This window comes from Colobus angolensis, unplaced genomic scaffold (genome assembly GCF_000951035.1).
Source record: "Colobus angolensis palliatus isolate OR3802 unplaced genomic scaffold, Cang.pa_1.0 Scaffold81, whole genome shotgun sequence".
In the NCBI taxonomy this organism is placed as follows: Eukaryota; Metazoa; Chordata; class Mammalia; order Primates; family Cercopithecidae; genus Colobus; species Colobus angolensis.
Window position 1 is genome coordinate 2,846,227 of NW_012121932.1, and position 18,844 is coordinate 2,865,070.

Genomic DNA, 18,844 nt, shown 5'->3' on the forward strand with positions numbered 1-18,844 from the left:
TAGCCAGGATGGTCTTGATCTGCTGACCTCGTGATCCGCCCGTCTCGGCCTCCCAAAGTGCTGGGATTACAGGCTTGAGCCACCGCGCCCGGCATAGTTTCCAAATTCTGGAGAGATCAGGCAGAGAGAAAGAAATATGCTTCAAATTTTGTTTATAAGAGTACACTTTACTCAATTGTTAAAAGCTGCAAAATCTCAAAAGAAAAGTGTTCTTGACTCCAAAGTTTCAGCTAATTGGTGCTGCAGTCTATTTCCTTTGGGTCAGGGGTCTCTCCACTATCTCATTTCGTGGTTTCCCAGGAAGATGTTACTGGAAAGGGGTTCTCATCCAGACCCCAAAAAAGGGTTCTTGGATCTCTCAAAAGAAAGAATTTGGGGTAATTCCTTAGAGTAAAGTGGAAGCAAGTTCATTAAGAAAGTAAAGGGATAAGAGAATGTCAGCAAATTTTAGTGTTTATTAGGTTAAGTATTTAAATATTTTCATTTGTTTATCTTAACAAATGAATCCCATCTGGTGGCTGAAGAGGGTGGTTACAAGTTACACAATGCTTAGGAAAAATTGATACATTTTTCTCTGTTGCTTTGAAGTTTAAGGAAATCATTAGTTCTTCAAATTAATAGGCCCAATTGTATATTCTTATGAATTATAGTTGTATTACTTGGCATACATATTTAAGGGAAAATGAAGTTGATGTGTTTCCATTTAGGCCCTTAGGTGACTATCATTTATGAATACCTAAGTTTGCTTTTTGCAGTGAATGTCAGGTAGTTTGCAAAAGAACACTTCTTTTCTTTCATCTTCTATTTATTTTGTTTAGGTAAGACAAAAGAGAAGCTTTATAGTTATATTTGCATCATTTGTTTAGTTTAAAAATAGATACTTCATAGTTCAACTCGTTCATTATTAGGATTACATAACTGCTAAAGCTCTAAATGTATGAAGGCTGCCACACATATAATCACATAGAAAACATGTCCTTAAAACCTAAATTCATATAGGGCAGAAAGAATTATTAAAAACTGACAGGAATATTTATTAGAGAAATTAGGTATTAAAGAATACACTAACTTTGACATTTGGGTAATCAATAGTTCCATACAGTTTTGCATTTAGACCTTTAAAAACTAGTCTTCACAAGATATTCTGCACCTTCTCATTTTTTTATATAATAGTGCTAAGGTATTGGAATGCATGTGATGCACTCACTTATCTTAGTGTTTCTGGATAGACTGTCCATCTGAAGTACAAAAAGCAAGAGATTCAGTGTGTGTCGTTTCAGTTAATAAACACTGAAGAGCTGATTAATAACTGAAAGGTATAATAATTCTGAAATTCAGATTTTTGCTGATTGTTCGTACTCACAGAAGATGACAGTATCATTTGTGTGTGTGTGTGCGTGTGTGTGTGTATGTGTAGAGAATCATGAAAGATAAAACCATCTTTTTTTAAAGTTTTTGAAATTTTTTAAAATTTAGAAGACTTACTAAATTATTCTTTGGAGAAATATAGAACTGTAGTCTCTTTCAAGTCATTGTATGTCCTATGTATGCATGTATAAAATACCCCAAGGATAGCATTGTGGCTTAATAGGTGATATATATCAACGAAATTTTATTTGTAATAGGAAGGTGGATGGGTAACTGGTTAGTGTTTTTTTGTTTTTTGTTTTGTTTTTTGTCATTGTTTTTTGTTTTTGGTGCATTGATGTGTATTGTATTTGCTTAATTGCTACCGAGTCTGCCTTATGTGCTTGTTCTTCCTTAACAGAATCAAAGAATCTTCAGGATGGCAGCAAGTGTTTACAAGCCCGTATTTGGATTGGACTATCGAACGAGTAGCTTTAAATGCAAAGGTGGTTGGAGGGCCACATGGAGACAAAGACAAAATGGTTGCTGTTGCCTCAGAGAGTAGCATCATCCTGTGGAGTGTTCAAGATGGGGGAAGTGGGAGTGAAATTGGTAGGAAGAATCTTGTTTATGTTGTAATTTGATGATATTAATATTTTGAAGTTTATAAAAGAGATTGACACTGAATATGGAAATTAACCTGGACTATCACTTAGCTAGAGCTGCCACAGTATTTACTATGAGAGGAAAGATCTGATAATGAAGGAAAAATGATGTTTTAGAAAAGACATGGGGAGCATCTTTTCACCACTTTAAGTGAAACCTGGCTGCTCTATGAGAATATTGCTTTTCCTGAATCCCACTTAGTGGTGGCTGTTTTCGCTGTTTTCTTTCCACCTCTCTCAAACCACTGAACCTGAGGGGTAAGTTACTTTCTTGCTCCTCATTGTTGTTGCTTCTACACCAGACATTCCCAGACTTTTTGGTTTCAGAACCCCCTAATCTTAAAAAGTTACTCAGTACCAGGTCTTTGTTTGTGTAGGTTATTTTCTTTTTTTTTTTTTTCTTTTCTTTTTCTTTTGAGACTGAGTTGCCCAGGCTGTAGTGCAATGGTATGATCTCAGCTCACTGCAACCTCTGCCTCCTGTGTTCAGGCAATTCTCCTGTCTCAGCCTCCCGAGTAGCTGGGACTACAGACGCACCACCACGCCCAGCTAATTTTTTTGTGTTTTTAGTAGAGACAGGGTTTCACCGTGTTAGCCAGGATGGTCTCAATCTCCTGACCTTGTGATCCACCCACCTCAGCCTCCCAAAATGCTGGAATTACAGGCGTGAGCCACCATGCCTGGCCTTTGTGTAGGTTATTTTCTGTCAGTATTTACTATATTAGAAATTAAAATGGAAATTTTTACAAATGTTAATATAGCTAAAATAATCCATTGCATAACTTAAGTAACTTTTTTAATGAGAAATAACCACATTTTCCGAAAATGTGTAAGAAGAATGGCATGGGTTTACAGTTTTGTAAATCTCTTTTTGAATTGTGATATCTATTTCTGCATTCAATCTGTTGTGATATGTTGTTTTGATTGAAGTATATGAAGAAAACTGGATCTTACACAGATATGTAGTTGGAAAAAACTTTTTTAGTCTTTTCAGAAAATAGTGCATAGTCTTCTTTGAGTATCAAAACTCTGAAATCATATCAGTGAACTTTTCATATTTTGTTAAATTAAAATCCATCAGACTATTTTGTGCTTTGAGTGAATCTTTTACCATACATGATTTTATAGCATGTTGGGCATTTGGAAATTGTTGGTTTGCTGAGTTATGTAGGTCTTCCAAATGTTGATACCTTTCATTGTATAATATGAAAAAAATTGTATTCATTAGTGTCCCTGCTGACTATGTGTTAGGGAGTTGTCACACTCACTGTGGCAGATAAAAGTTTCCAAACTGCAGATTTTCACTTGAAACATTGAATTTTTATCATTGGCAATAAATAACATCAGTTGTTTTCCTTCAAATAATAGGCTTACTTTGTTTATTTTTTGAGGATAGTTCTGCCAGCCACCCAACTCTGAATAACCATAGTCATCTCAAATTAAAGTGGTACTTAATGAACAGAGCAGCGTGTGTAGCTCTTTGCTCCAGCAATTGTGAAGGTGCTTTTTCCTTGACATAGCCATAGTACTTAGTCACACAGAATATTGAGATATATAATTGAAATTAAGTTTTAGTCAATACACATTTTTACTGCTTCAGCAAGGACATTCTTTAGTTACTAGTGACCATTACATTCTCTGCCACAGACTTTCAAGAACATAAAAGGCCAAATCTTTAATCTTTAATTTAATCTTTAAATCTTTGATTGGCCTTTTATATTCTTGAAAGCAAATGGCAGAGAAGAATGCAGTGGTCACTAGTAAAGTTTAGTGCCACTGTCCTGGTTTATGCTAAGTAAGGTACCTGCTGTTTTTACCAAACATTGCTTTGCATCATCGGCGTAAATGTCAACACAGATGTTCTCGAATAAGCCATGAAATAGCCACTTTGACTATTTCAGCACTTCCTGTGTTTATAGCTGTGCATTCACATAAAGGATTTTTAATGATCAGTTGAAGCTAATACCAGATGGATACAAGTAAAACACCAGGTCCAGCTAATACCAGCTGGATACAAGTAAAATATCAGGTTTGGCCACATCTATATGTTCATCAGTTTGCAAGACAAAAATACAATTCTACAGACAAGAGATTGACTCTCTGCCAGATTTTCAGATTGAAGAGTTACTGTATTATTGAAAAGTTAACATGTTATTTCTTCATGGACTTTTCATCTAGCAGGCATTCAGCATTGTCATCTGTTTAAGGCTTTATTAGTCTCTTAGCAATTGGGTGTATTTCTCTAGCCACTGTGATGTCTTAACTTACCTTTGAGATCCTTCATTAGCTTTTTCATTTCTAGTTTGAAGGTCTATACCAAACAATTTTTGGATTAAATGAGTTTTTTACATCTTTATTTAAAATACTTAATTTCTTTTTCTTCTTTTCTTTCCTTTTTTTTTTTTTTTTTTTCTGAGACAGGATCTTGTTCTGTCACACAAGCTGGAGTGCAGTGAAGTGATCCTATCTCACTGCAGCTTCAGCCTCCTGGACTCAAGCACTGAAACAGTCTTCACACCTCAGCCTCCTTAGTAGCTAGAACTATAGGCAGACACCACCATGCCTGATTCTCATTTTTTAATCATTGTATAGATGGGGTCTCACTATGTTGCCCAGGTCTCAAATTCTTAAGCTTTAGTGATCGTCCTACCTTGGCTTTCCAAAGTGCTGGGATTACAGGCGTGAGTCACTGTGCCTGGCCAATTTGTTTTCCTTTAAACTCTTGAGTATTCAGTCTCAGTGAACCTACAACTGACATGATACTATTCAAAAATGTTTTGCTACGTAAAGCACAATAACGTTAAGTTGCTAAGATCTATAAAGTTTGAGGGAAAAATAGTTTTTGTTATTTAAAAATTTTTATTGGCTGGGCATGGCAGCTGATGCCTGTAATCCCAGCACTTTGGGAGGCTGAGGCAGGAGAATCACTTGAATCCAGGAGGCGGAGGTTGCGGTGAGCCAAGATGGAGGTTGCAGTGAGCCAAGATCACACCATTGCACTCCAGCCTGGACAACAGAATGACACTCCGTCTCAAAAAAAAAAAAAAAAGTTTACAGTTTTGCTCAATTGTTTGAGTCTTTCCTTTTATGAGTCAAAGAATTCTGATTTGTCGTATTTTTCTTTGTCGACATCTTTAGACTTAGGTGGTGCACCTATGGATTGAGCAGGCGAGTGTTCTAATTTTCCTTTTTAAAGCCAGTGATCCATCACTACGTGTAAGAATATATTTTTTAAAATTGTGGAACAAAAAATTTTTAATAGTTTTCGGTAAAATATAAAAATTTAGAAAACTTTCAAAACATCTTTAATACTAATATTGCAGAACAACACAGCAGTATTTACTTATTTCTTGTACTTCTTTGTAGGTGCATGAAAACTTGAATTTCACAATAATTTATTGGACAATAATGAGGTTGCAGAGATTATAGCAGATATAAACTGAAGATAGCTAATAAGAGCACACTAGAAGTATTTAGAACAAACTATGTTAATCTTGGGAAGTTTAATTATACTGTAAGCCCACCACTATAGATAATTATAGAAAAAATAAAAATATATTTGCAGATTCTATTAGCTGTCTTAATGGTGACCTCATCACATGTCATGTAGCCTCTGGAAAACTCCTCTGTATACTCTTAGAGAATAAAAATTTTTTAAAGGCAAATTTTTTTTCATGTTACCATGAAAATAGTCTTTTCCTCTCAGACTTCTGGTAAGGGTCTTAGCTAACCATGTTTCCAAGACCACACTTTGAAAACCACTGTTCTAGACCATTGTCCTTTCCTTCTTTCCCAGCCTTCCTTCTCTCCCTTCTGGTTTTGGATCTCATGCCTTCTAGACTTAAACTTGACATAGCCTTCAGCTGCCCTCTGGGTTACTATCTTTAATTCCTTTGAAGTTATTATAAGCTCCAGTTCCCTGATTGAATTTTTCAACCCCACTGGATTCTCTTTATTAGTCACTTCCCCTTTTTGTCAGATGTGGAGTCTGTCCTTATAATCACTCTTTAGCATAGAGCCTCGAGTTTCTTGGGTCTCTCCATCTCTATGGCTGATTATGGCTGGGAAAAAGAAATGCGCGTGCACATGTCCACACATGCACACACACACCAATGCTGTCTCAATTCCTGACCTCTATTCTCAAGTGGGCCTTTAAAGCTACCCAGCAATCCTACTGTATAATCCTTTTTGGTTCTCTCTGTTACTCTCCTGGGTGATACTTCATACTTTTTTCTTTCTCCGTAAACTTACAACACCTGTCTCATTCTCATTGAGAAAATAGAGAAAACCAGGAGAAATTTTCCCTAAGTTGTTATCGTCACATGTGTATCAGTTCTGATATTCTCCATTGTTTCTGTTGTTACTGTGATTAAATTTTCTCTGCTCTTACCTAGGGCCAGTTTCTCCAGTTGTCTACTAGATGCTGTTTCCCCTCACTCCTTGAATACATTGCAATTCCCCCTCTCTCCTAAATCAATAAAAATTTCCCACTCTGTGGCATCATTTTCATCAGCATACATTCGTGCAGTAATTCAGCCTTAAAAGCAATAACAAAGACTACCCTACATTATTCTCTTCTAATTTCCTCTTTTTTTTTTTTTTTTTTTTTTTTTTTGCTTCTCTTAAAGCTAGTGGGCCTCAATCCATTTGGGCTGCTGTAACGAAAACATATTCTTGGTGGCTTATAGATCTATTCTATAAATCTCTTTGTCACAGTTCTAAAGGCTGTGAGTAGGCTAGTATCAAGGCACCAGTAGAGAGAGAGTAGTTATCTCATCTTACTGTTTCCATGTCATCTTCTCTCTCAGACTTGCTCTAATTGTGCTTTTCCCCTCAACCAATCCATAAAACTATTGATAGTGTCACCCATGATCTCTGTTCTGCTAAATCCCATGATCAAATCCTAGTCTTTCTCTTACTAGAGCTGTCGTCTGGTATGTTTTATATTGCTTAATTACTCCTTTGCCTTTGAAGACTTTCTTCTTTTGCCTTCCAGGACACCTTGTTGTACTGATTTTCATCCTAGTTCCTTTTGATAGTTCTTCCTTATTTACCTGACCACACAATATTGGCGTGCCTCAGGGCCCAGTCCTTGGACTCCATCTTTTGTATTTATTCTGTTCATGATCTTAAAGTCTTTGTGAATGCTTTCTATATGCCGATGGCTTGCACGTTTATATATCTAATCTGGACCCCTTAACTGAACTGCAGAATTTTATATCTGTGTTAAGAATCGTAAGACCACCTCTGGATTCAGTGATTTGCTAGGAGGACTCACAGGACTCAGCGTATAGAGGTACTTAGAGCTATGACAATGAAAGCATACAAAGCAGAATCAACAACAACAAAAGACACATGGGTCAAAGTCTGAAGGAAACCAGGAGCAAGCTTCTAAGAGTTCTCTTCTAGTGGAGTCTCTCAGGATGTGCTTAATTCCTACAGCAACAAATTGTGACAATACTTGTGAAATATCTGTCGGGGAAACTTACTAGAAACTTGGTTTTCCAGATGATTACCAGAGGCCAGTTATGTCAGCATCCTTTGCCTAGTATGTTCCGAGATTCCAGATTCCCAGAAGGAAAGAAAATGTTCAACATAAGCTGCATTGTTTATGCAGTTTAGGCTTTTTGTCACCATAGTTTAGATTTCCTTTATCTAGAATTTCAGGAGTAGAACTATATAGTATGTATTCTTTTGTGCCTGGCTTTTTATTAAACTTAATGCTTTTGAAATTCATCTATGTTGTTGCATGTATCAGTTGTCTGTTCCTTTTTATTGCTGAGTAGTATTCCATTGAAATAATATGGCAGAATTTGTTTATCCATTCACCTGTTGATAGACACTTGTTTTATTTCTAATTTGGAGATATTATGAATAAAGCTGCAGTTAACATTCAAGTAGAAGTCTTTCTGTGGACATATCCTTTCTCAAGGCAAATATATAGGAGTGGAATTTCTTAGTCATATGGAAAGTGAATGTTTAAGGTTACAAAAAACTGCCAAACTGTTTTCCAAAAGTACCTTTTTACATTTTTACTTTCAGTGTGTGAGAGTTGCAGCTGCTCCACATGCTAATCAACACTTAGTATTGTCAGTCTTTTTAATTTGAACCATCACTGTGGATTTTAATGGTTCGGTGCTTTTAATTGTGGCTTTAACTGCATTTTTTTGATGATTAATAATATTGAGCATTTTTTCCTGTACTTAATGATCATTTGTATATTTTGAGAAGTGTCTCTAAATCATTTGCCCCCTTTTTGATGAGGTTGTCATCCTGTTACTTATTTGTAAATTTTTTTTACATATTCTAGATTTATGTTTCACAACTAAGGAAATCTTATCCACTAAGGAACATTTGGAAATGTCTAGAGACATTATTTTTGGTTGACACAGTTGAGGGAGGCCTGTACCTGTCCTCCTTCCTCTTTTCTCCATCTCTCCCTTGCTCCCTCCCTCTTCCTACTTTTGAGCTTTCTAGATCACTTTATTAACCTGAAGTTGTGGGAGCCCTGATTTTTTATTTCATTTTTTTCTTCTCTATTCTTCAGTTTAGATATCTTTTATTGATCTACCTTTAATGTCTTTTATACTTTTGCAGTATTCAATCTGCAGTTAAGTTCATCTAGTGAATTTTCATTTGAAATGTTGGACTTTTTAACTCTAGCATTATTTTTTGATTCCGTTTTCTAGTTTGTTTCTTCTGCTAAGATTTCTTTCTGTTCATTATGCTCACTTTTTAGTATTTATAATAGATATTTAATTTGTTAAAGTTTTTGTCTGCTGATATCAATATCTGGTTATCATGTTTGTATTTTGGGTCACGTTTTCCTGTTTCATATGTCTAGAGAGTTTTGATTATGTGCTGTACACGTATGTGTGATAACATTTTGTAGGGTTATGAATCATGTTGCCTTCCTTTAAAAGTTATGAGCTTTGTTCTGGCAGGCAATTAAATTACTGAAGGATCTTGAACCTGTTAGGCTTGTTTCAGTACTTTGTTAGGGGTAGGTAGCCTCTTCTAGCTTTATTTTTAATTTTAGGGCAGGGCTCCTTTTCAAGGGTGTAGTCCTTATTTTTAAGATGTTGCTTTTCTGGAATCTTATTTAACTGAATGCCTGAGGGGCTCAGCAAGAGCTCTCTACTTGTATTGATTTGGAACTATTCGATCTACCCACATATGATCTCTGATATCTGGTATCTCCAGTTACCTCTTAGGCCTAAAGTTGCGTGCCTGCGTTTTTTTCTCTTGTCTTGTCTTGTCTTGTCTTTGTCTTTGTCTTGTCCTGTCCTGTCCTGTCCTGTCTTCCTTCTTTTTTTTTTTTTTAGTCTCGCTCTGTTGCCAGGCTGGAGTGCAGTGGCGCGATCTTGGCTTACTGCAACCTCCGCCTCCCAGGTTCAAGGGATTCTCCTGTCTCAGCCTCCCTCCCAAGTAGCTGGGACTACAGGCATGTGCCACCACACCCAGCTAATTTCTGTATTTTTAGTAGAGACAGGTTTCACCATGTTGACTGGATGGTCTCCATCTCTTGACCTCGTAATCCGCCTGCCTCGGCCTCCCAAAGTGCTGGGATTACAGGTGTGAGCCACTGCACCCGGCCAGCAGCCTTTCTTACCTTGGAGATTCTTGCCCTGCCTAGGTGCAGTGTGGCCTTAGCCAGGGTCTTAGGGAAATGCTTATGCAACTTTTATGCCACCCCTTCCCCACTGTGGCACGGTTCCCTTCCTTTTTGTACTGTACCTACAAATTCTAGCCTCAAGTTCTTTGCCTCCTCAGTTCAGGGAAATCATCTCTCTTTATTTGGTGTATTAGTCCGTTTTCACACTGCTGATAAAGACACCCAAGACTGGGAAATTCACAAAAGAAAGAGGTTTAATTGGACTACAGTTCCACAGGCTGGGGAGTCCTCACAATCATGGCAGAAGACAAGGAGGAGCAAGTCACATCTTACGTTGGTGGCAGCAGGCAAAGAGAACTTGTGCAGAGAAACTCCTGTTTTTAAAACCAGATCTCTTGAAACAATCCATTCGCTATCACGAGGATGACACAGGAAAGACCCGTCCCCATGATTCAGTCATTTCCCATAGGGTTCCTCTCACAACACCTGGGAATTATGGGAGCTACAAGATGAGATTTGGGTGGGGCACAGAACCAAACCATATCACTTGGGTCTCACCTTTCTATGCTGTGATAGAAAGTACTCTTATGCAGAAAGCCCGGGGGAATGTGGGGGCTTGTCAGTGTGTTTCCGTCTCTCAGGTCCTCTGCTGCCTGTTGTCCAATACCTAAAAACAATTGTTTCATGTATTTTGTCCAATTTTTTTTGTTGTTCTTATTGCTATTTTGAAGTGGAGAATAATCGGGTGCCATTTATTCTATCATGGTCGACAGCTTAAGTCCTCCCAAACAACTTTAGGAAAAAAAAAATGTAACATAAACAATTTTGAAATTATAATACACTGGTAATTAAACAGAAGGTTAACCAGTTGTGATTTCTTTTTCCTTTTTCAAGTAACTATTCGAAACATACCAATAAGTGAAGGAAATTTTATTACTTGCTTGGTGTTCAAAGGCTAATGTGATAGGTAGCTATGTTATGAAATGGTACAGTAGTAATTTGTTCATGCCTTTTAAAAGAAGCCATTTGTTAACAAATGTTCTTCAGAACATGACAACAGTATCCAAAGAAAATTGTTAGGGGTGGTATATCTGTGATAGGGCTCTCCCAGAGGCTGAACTCCCTTCATTATAACTTAGATAAGACAGAGTTACTGGGTTGCTGCTATAAGCAATATTTTACCAAGAGGGCCCCTTAAGACAGGAACTGGTCATTATTTATACTGTTGTCTTCCCTGTGACTGGTGCTCAGGATTGTTGAGCCTAAGCAGGAGTGACATTTTAAATTTCGTGAGACCATTCAGAGTGTCTTCCTTGATTTCCGAGAACCTTATCCTTCTCTGGAGTAATCAATGTTAGTTGGTTTTCCTGTTTTCATTTCTGCCTTTCACATAGCCTATGATACTGAATACAGTTGGCTTCACATGTTCTAAAACATGTTCACTTTGTTATCGTCAGTAAAGTACTATTATGTAGAATCCCTAAAATTGTATATACAATGTGAACTGATGACTTTATGCTTTGAAGTGGCAGGTTCATTTCTTAACCAATTCTGGGCAAAGGACTTAGCTTTGTGTGTGTGTGTGTGTGTGTTGTACTTTATTTTGTTCTAGCATTTTGGGCTGAGATAATGTGTTTCATGTGCATGCTTGTATAAATATGGATTTTATACATATAATTAAAATGTTTATATAAAAGATATTTCTGGCAGTACTTAGCAGGTTTTTTGTTTGGTTTCTTTTTGTCATGTATCATCTTCTTGCTAGATGCCCTGCTTTTACAAGACTGATTAAAAGTTTTCAAGGTGTTATTTGTCACTGGTCTTCTGTATAGTACAGTTCTGAACAAAAAGAGAATACCTAGCACCAGCATAAGATTCAAAAGAAATCAGTAATCTTTCTGGCTTATGCTTTTAAAGCATGTTATAATTGCATTCAGTTGCTTTGTTTTTCCCATGAGTGCTTCAAGGTTTCATGCATTTTTTTCTCAGCTAAATGCTGACGAAGTTGTTTGTATTGGCACAGGTACTTTTTAAAAATAAATAAACTGATACTTGAAGCAGCCAAAGATCTATATAAAAGAGTATTTTAGAGGTGAGACTTATTTCCCAACATTATTAGATAAAAATATATTTCCCATAAAGTGTTTTTCAAATAATTAAGATAATGCTATTTAAGTGCTAGAATTCGATTATAACTTTTTTTTTTTTTTTTTTTTTTTTTTTGAGACAGTGTCTTGCTCTGTCACCCAGGCTGGAGTGCACTGCTGTGGTCTCAGCTCACTGTAACCTCTGCCTCTGGGTGCAAGCGATTCTCCTGCCACAGCCTCCCCAGTAGCTGGCATTACAGGCGTGTGCTACCATACCCGGCTAATTTTTGTATTTTTGGTAGAGGTGGAGTTTCACTATGTTGCCCAGGCTGGTTTTGAACTCCTGACCTCAAGTGATCCACCCTCCCTGGCCTCCCAAAGTGCTGGGATTACAGGCGTGAGCCATCGTGCCTGGCCAGTTATAACATTTTTAAGCTCAAGTGATCATTGAAACATTTAGCTTAGACCCTATTTTGTAGTTGAGATAAGAACCAAAAAAGTGGCAAACAAAGGTACTCTGAGAGCCAGGATCCCAACCCAGGTTCTCCTGACTCCTAGTGCAGTACTCTGTTAAAGAGAGACAACTGTATAAGGCCAATATGCCATACCAAGGTGAGCCTAGAATTCTCTGCTTAGGCATTGTTGGGTCTTTTGCTGTTGATGTGTGATACATGCTCATTACAATCTCGCTCACCTACACTTATCTTCTCTTTGCTCAGATTCCCTGAGCTTGCTATTATTCAGTCTCCCAATTAGATGGACTCCTATTAACCTTTAATAACTTCTACTCAGATGGCTTCTTTTCTAAGATATATTTTCAACCACCTTTATATGTCCTCTTTTACCCCATAGATACTATTGTACCCTGTGCATCCTTCTGTTATTGTATCAAATTATAATTGGTTGCAGTTTTTTCTCTACTAAAGTGTAAGTTCTTAGTAACATCTCGTCTTCTTATGTTTTTTAATCCTAAAGCCTAATGTAGTGTCTTTTGAATTAATTAAATTGAGATTGTAGTGCTGGAAAAGATGGGGTTTAAAATAAGCTCTGAGTAAAAGGCCCACATGTTTGTTTTTAGTATTGTGTGACTTCTTGCTGCTTTTTTCTCCTTTTTGCTTATTTCCAGAATTTAGACACATTGTGGATAGTTGAGGTTGCCAAGTCTGTGTGTTCAGATCACTAGTTCCTAAATATCGGGTCTATGGACAAGCTGCATCTAACTCACCTATGGATTTTGTAACAGTACAGTAGGTTTTCTGCTTTAGTGAGTCTGGCATGGATCCCAGCATCCTTTTTGTTTTGTTTTGTTTATTTTAAATCTGTCAATCAGGTTATTTTGATGATCAACTGAGGTTAGGAACCAAGCTTCAGGATAAGGTGTTAGAGCAGTGTGAGATGGCTTGGAGCAGATTCTTCCTTTCGTTAGTAGTTCTGTAAGCTGCTTAAGAGCTTGTGAGTTTCTTATTTCTGGTCCCCAAACACGTATAGCACATAGTTTGTAGTAATGAAAATAGGTTTAAATTAGTCACCTTTAAGATGTTTTTAATCCAGGTTTTGATTAATTATAAAAATGGTGACTGATTAACCTTTTCATTTTTTATTGTCATTTAAGGAGTGTTCAGCCTGGGTGTTCCTGTAGATGCTCTCTTCTTTATTGGTAACCAGTTGGTGGCCACGAGTCATACAGGGAAAGTGGGAGTGTGGAATGCTGTCACTCAGCACTGGCAGGTTAGTTTTAACTAAAGCATATTACAGAAGTTAAAATATTTCTGAAACGTATGCTGATTATGTATTTTTTTTCCCTTGTAGAATATTGTTTCTGGTTTCGATTATACAAATGTTGAATGAATGTAGTGGTCAATTTTTTTACTAGATGCATATTTGAGCATATTTTCAAGAGTTTAAGTTACTTTGGAAAATAAGTGAGTTTTTGAAGCTGTGGTTTGGCATTTCTCCATTTATTTTAAATGTTTGAAGTTGAATGCCTTGAGCATGGTAGTCCAGGCAGATTTTATTTCCTGAACAGGAGCACAGATCTGTGTGAAAACCCATAATCTGTTCAGAGATGATAGCACGCTAAATACTCTCAAGTACTTGAGAGGAGTAAGAAAGAGGTAAGACTTTAAAAAGGTTAATACCTGATTCTTAAAGGAAAGAGGAAGAATTAAGGACTTTAAGCAGGGAGTGACAAAGCAGATCCATGTTTTAGAAAGATAACAGTGGTTGCTAAAATGAAAGGTGAACTGGAGATCAGGAGGGAATCTACTACAGCAATACAGCAATCGAGAAGCAGAGCACTTCAACTAATGGCATTGGTGGTCGAGGTGGCAAAGATGAGTACATTTGAAAAATATTTCATAGACCTTCCTAAAATGACAGGTCTGCTATCTGATTGATGTGGGAAATTGAAGAAAGAGAAATGTATTTCTAATTTTGGGTTTCTAGTTTGACAATCCAGTGGCTGGTAGTAGTTTGAATTGATAGGAAACGTGGGAAGAGAAGCAGATAGGCTGGTAGGTCGGGTGAAGAATGCTCAAATTGATTAATACGTTTACTTAGAGATTCCTATGATTATTCAAGTGTAGCTGTTAGTTATATAGTTGGAAGTACTCCTTTGGAATTTAGGAAAGAAGAAAGGGTAAGAAATCTTTAGATTCCATAATATTTATGTGATAAGAAAATTGATAAGATTTTCCATTGAGTGGGTATATAGAAAGAAAGCAAAGTCCAAATTAGAACTTTGGGGGAACGTTAGCATTTAAGGGGACAGGATAGACGACGAAGAGCCAAAGACACATGACGTGATTGAGAAATGACATTAATTTTGGCAGTAGATTTCATTTTCAAATATATATGTTAGTTGTTGGTGGAAGAAAGCTAGATGGCAGGAAATGAGGAAGTAAAAGATCAGAGAAAGGAGACAGCAGATTCAAATACCTTTCAAGAAGTTTGGTGGTGAAGGAAAGCAGAGAATCAAAGTGATGGCTTAAGGATCAATGCTGGCTTGAAAAAAAAGATATTTGGTGCTTTATTTTTCCTCTAGGTTAGGACAGGCTTGAGCACACTTGTAGCTAGAGAGAAGAGTTGCCGGAAGGACCTGAAGATTGAAAGAATGGAGATTATTTCTGGTCCCATAAAAGTGAAGAGTGTATGTGGAATCTACAGCACAGCTAGAAGGGTTGACCCCACAAGGAGTAGAGACAGTTCTTTCTCTGTGACAGAAGGGTAAGGAAGGAGTAAAGAGAAAGGCATTGAAGACTATTATCAAGTACTGCAGAGATTATAAATAGTATATTTGCAGTAGACCTGGGATCCCATGTAGTTCTTTAGTTACATAATCAAGCTTGATTTTAAGTATTTGAGTCAGATGAACCAGGTTTGTATGTAATCTTAAAAGTTTTTTGCAAAATCATGAGGACAGTTTCAATAAAATATTAATGAAAATGTTATAAAAACATTGAGTCTGATTCGGGTAAGATAAAAGTAAAAAAAAAAAAATTTAAAGAAATGTTTCTGTTTCTTGTTTCCATTTTTTGTTTAATTCCACCCCCACCCCGCCCACACACACAAAATTATGTTACAAAAGAAGATTAATAAGGAATTAATTGGTATTGTCAAGTAGGTAGCCTAGGCTGTTACATAGCATAAGAGCAATTTTTAGGCACTATTTCCCAAGTTGATATTTTAAATTTAGATTTGTATTGGAAACATGGATTATACATGTTTCATTCTCATATCGAAGCAGAGAGCTTTGGAAGTTAGCTCTAGAAAGGCCTTATGTACTTTACTTCCTAAAGAATCAGATAACTCTATGTGTATTCTGAGAAATAGAGATCTTCAGCCATAGTACCATCTGAGTGATAGCCTAGCCTCTAAGTACACAGTGGAGGCTGAGTTTGGGGAGGAAATACTGGTTCTGGGAAGAAGAATTCAAAGTGAATTTCTGTGGTCTGATGGACTAGGCTGGACAAGAATTTGGGAGTTTTGTTTAATTTAGCTTCTCTCTTTCCTCTTGTGAGGCACCTGTAGCACTGGTGTTAGAAGCAAACTTTTTTTGTGTGTGTGATAGGTTTACAGACCTCCGCATATTAGAAATAGGAATAAGGCAGGCATTGGAATCCTGGGCCCACATTTTGTTGGGGAGAGAGAGGATTGACTTTTCAGTATTATGTCTTGACTGCTTTCTTAAGTATGATCTGTTTGCTTACTTACAGAATTTATAGTAAGAAATATGAGATTCTTACTTAGATTTAGACATTCTAAATTTATATATAGAAATATTAGATACAAATATTGAAACAATGTATATTGTTTATACTATGTATTACATTATGTTAATTGACTAGTTTGTTTATACACACTTGCATACCACATACCAAAGTAAAGTCTCTGGGATCTGGGATTTTAGCAAAAGCCGGCATGATTTCATGGGACAGTAGAAATTGAGCCTCCTGCAAAAATCTGAAGGTTTAAGTTTCTCATTCCCTGAGAAGACTGGGAAAAGTTTGCCCAGTAGTCTTGGAACAAGAAAGTTTGATGTGTGTTTGGTGTCTTGGAATGGGAAATGGAGATGCAAGAGTAAACCATTAGAAACTGAAACCAACATATTCAAATTAGGAGTGAATTGAAGCACAAAGACTTGCCTTTGTTGTATGAGAGCTCCAATTTGAGAAACTGATTTAGGACCAATTACATTTCTAGATACAGACATGACACCAGTTAGAACACTTGCACGAAAGAGAGCACACAAGAATCCTGTCAAAGGAGTAATTTCTACTAAAATAACCTCCCAAAACTTATAAACTTCACATGGAAACAAATGATGAAAAGTCATCAAACATAAAAAATTTGCAATCCCCAAATTGGAAATAATGGAACAATTAGAAAGCTGCTGTATTGAAGGAATAGGACAAATCAGAAAATGGAGGGAAATAAAACACTAAAAATTAAAAGATCATTGAAAATTTTTTAAAAATTTATTTAATGGTTAAATAGAAGCAGAGCTAAAAGAAAATTAGTAAATTGACAGACACATCTGAGAAAATCATTTCCAGTTTAGCCAAGAGAGTGAGATAGAAAATATGAAAAAGAAGGAAAAAGTGAGAAAGTATTTCATGTAGGAACAGGCTAGAGGAGCCATATTGGAAAAGATAACAGTGGCTAACATTTTGGAGAAATGAAAAAGGACATGAATTTATTGATTAAAGAAATGTACAACAGCATAAATGTTTAAATGTGCTGTAATAAAAGATACATTACGATAAAAAGTATTCACAGAATAGTGACAGTTTGCCTGTAATTAGACTTTGAGCAGATTCCTCATCACCAGTAGTAGACACCAGAAGAAGACTATGGGCATTCTCCAAATGGCAGAGAAAGTAACTTTCAACCTAGGTTTTTATACACAGCAAAACTACCTGAATGAGAAGGGTTTTTTTCAGAGAGAATTTCTCACTCAATAACCCTCAATGAAAGGACTACTAAAGAAAAATGCCTTTTGAGAAGAAGGTTGTATTTGAAGGGGAAGAAATGGAATGCATTAAGCAGTGATTAGGAAATTGGAAAGTGGTAAATAGGATGGTAAATTTAGATAAGTGATTATTTGAAAATTAATGGATGAAGGTTAAAACATCCTGTAAAAAATAATGATGAGTTTACAGGTATAGAGATTGTAGTTAAAAGATTCTAGGGGCCTTATATGGGAAGATAGACTGGTATTTTAAAACTGTAAAACATTTAAATTTACATGTAGAGATTAGTGGTAATCACTGTGTGCTACCTTATAAGAGAAAAATCCACTTCCATATTTTATTTGTGACCACATGACTGAACCACATGACCATGCATACTAATCAGTATGGTTTCTTGGATTCTTGCCATGAAGTTGTTAGGATAAAGAAGAGGAGGCTACACAGTGGTTGCTTCCTTGCTTGTGCTAGGAAAGAAGAACTCAGCAGTTCTAACTCACTGTGATTCTGCTTATCCTCTGCTTTCTCTGTTCTCCCTGTACTGAGGGGTAGACATGGAAAGATCAGGATTAAGGGTTACAGAAAAAGAAGTAGCAAGGCTTTAATCCTAGAGCCCATTCTCCCAGAGAATAAATGGTTAAAATGTTTGCCTTTGTGCCTTGGGAAGTGCTAGGCTCCTCCTGCTCTTTCATTGAAAAAAAAAAAAAGTATCCAAAGGGAGAAGAATCTCATGGCCTTATCTGTCCCCATTTTCCTGCTATGAAGATTCTGGGGTAGGAGTTTAAGCCCTTTCCTTTAGTGCTAAAGCTAAGATGATTTAGTTAACTTGGGTAAGAAAATTGGTTAGTGGTGTGTAAAGCAGTCTCCCCTCCATCCTTTAGACATCTTTACCGATATCACTGAAAAGTACTTAATGTTTACTTGGTATAAAATGTTTTGGCATTGGCTTTAATTAAAAGCCTGACCTCAGGATAGGGCATGACAATTGAGTTCTTTGAGATATTTCTAGTGTAACTCATAACTGCATGAAATTGAGAGGGTACATAGAGAAATTAGGGTTATATCAGGAAGAGCTTAGAGGAATCATTATTTCCAAGTTTTAGTTATTCCTGTTTTTAATTAGAATGAAACTAGATTCTGTGCTTTTTCACTTACTCTTCAGATATTCCCTTTCCCCTTGCCCTACTTAACTCATAGATGACTTCAGTGTTCAAGCTTCACTTCCTCTGTGAACCCTTCCTTGATCTTTGCTCTTCACCCACCAGCATTGAGATGTCAATTCTTCCCCCTCTCCTCTGATTGTATTTAGTCTATTGTAGTGCCTGACACACTATAATTGTTTGTTATTTTTCTTTCTCACAAGTTTACCAGCTCCTAGAGAGCAAGGAGATATCCCACATCCCTTATCTCTAGTTCAGTATTTGTTCTCTTGGATAATATGTGGTACATAAAAAGTACTTAAATGTTAAGCAGATAATGTTTAGATTTTCAAATGAAAGCCAGATATAGTATATGAAAGTAAAAGTCCCTTAACATTTTTAACTTTTAAATTATTGGAAATTTTTTAGACTTGGAAGCAAAACTTGGTGTCTAATAATTCATTTAAGTGCCATCTATGAAGAAGCTTAATAGGCATCTCTGGCCTGGCTCTAAACAGGAAAG

At 36.6% G+C, this 18,844-nt stretch overlaps 1 protein-coding gene across 1 annotated transcript in view; it reads left to right on the plus strand.

The window, feature by feature from the left end:
- KCTD3 (potassium channel tetramerization domain containing 3) overlaps positions 1-18,844 on the plus strand; it is a 56,293-nt gene that overhangs the window by 16,789 nt on the left and 20,660 nt on the right. Inside the window, exons 9-10 of the mRNA XM_011929420.1 lie at positions 1,769-1,959; positions 13,327-13,442. Of these exons, the coding sequence (XP_011784810.1) occupies positions 1,769-1,959; positions 13,327-13,442 (307 nt within the window). The remainder of the gene's footprint in view (positions 1-1,768; positions 1,960-13,326; positions 13,443-18,844) is intronic.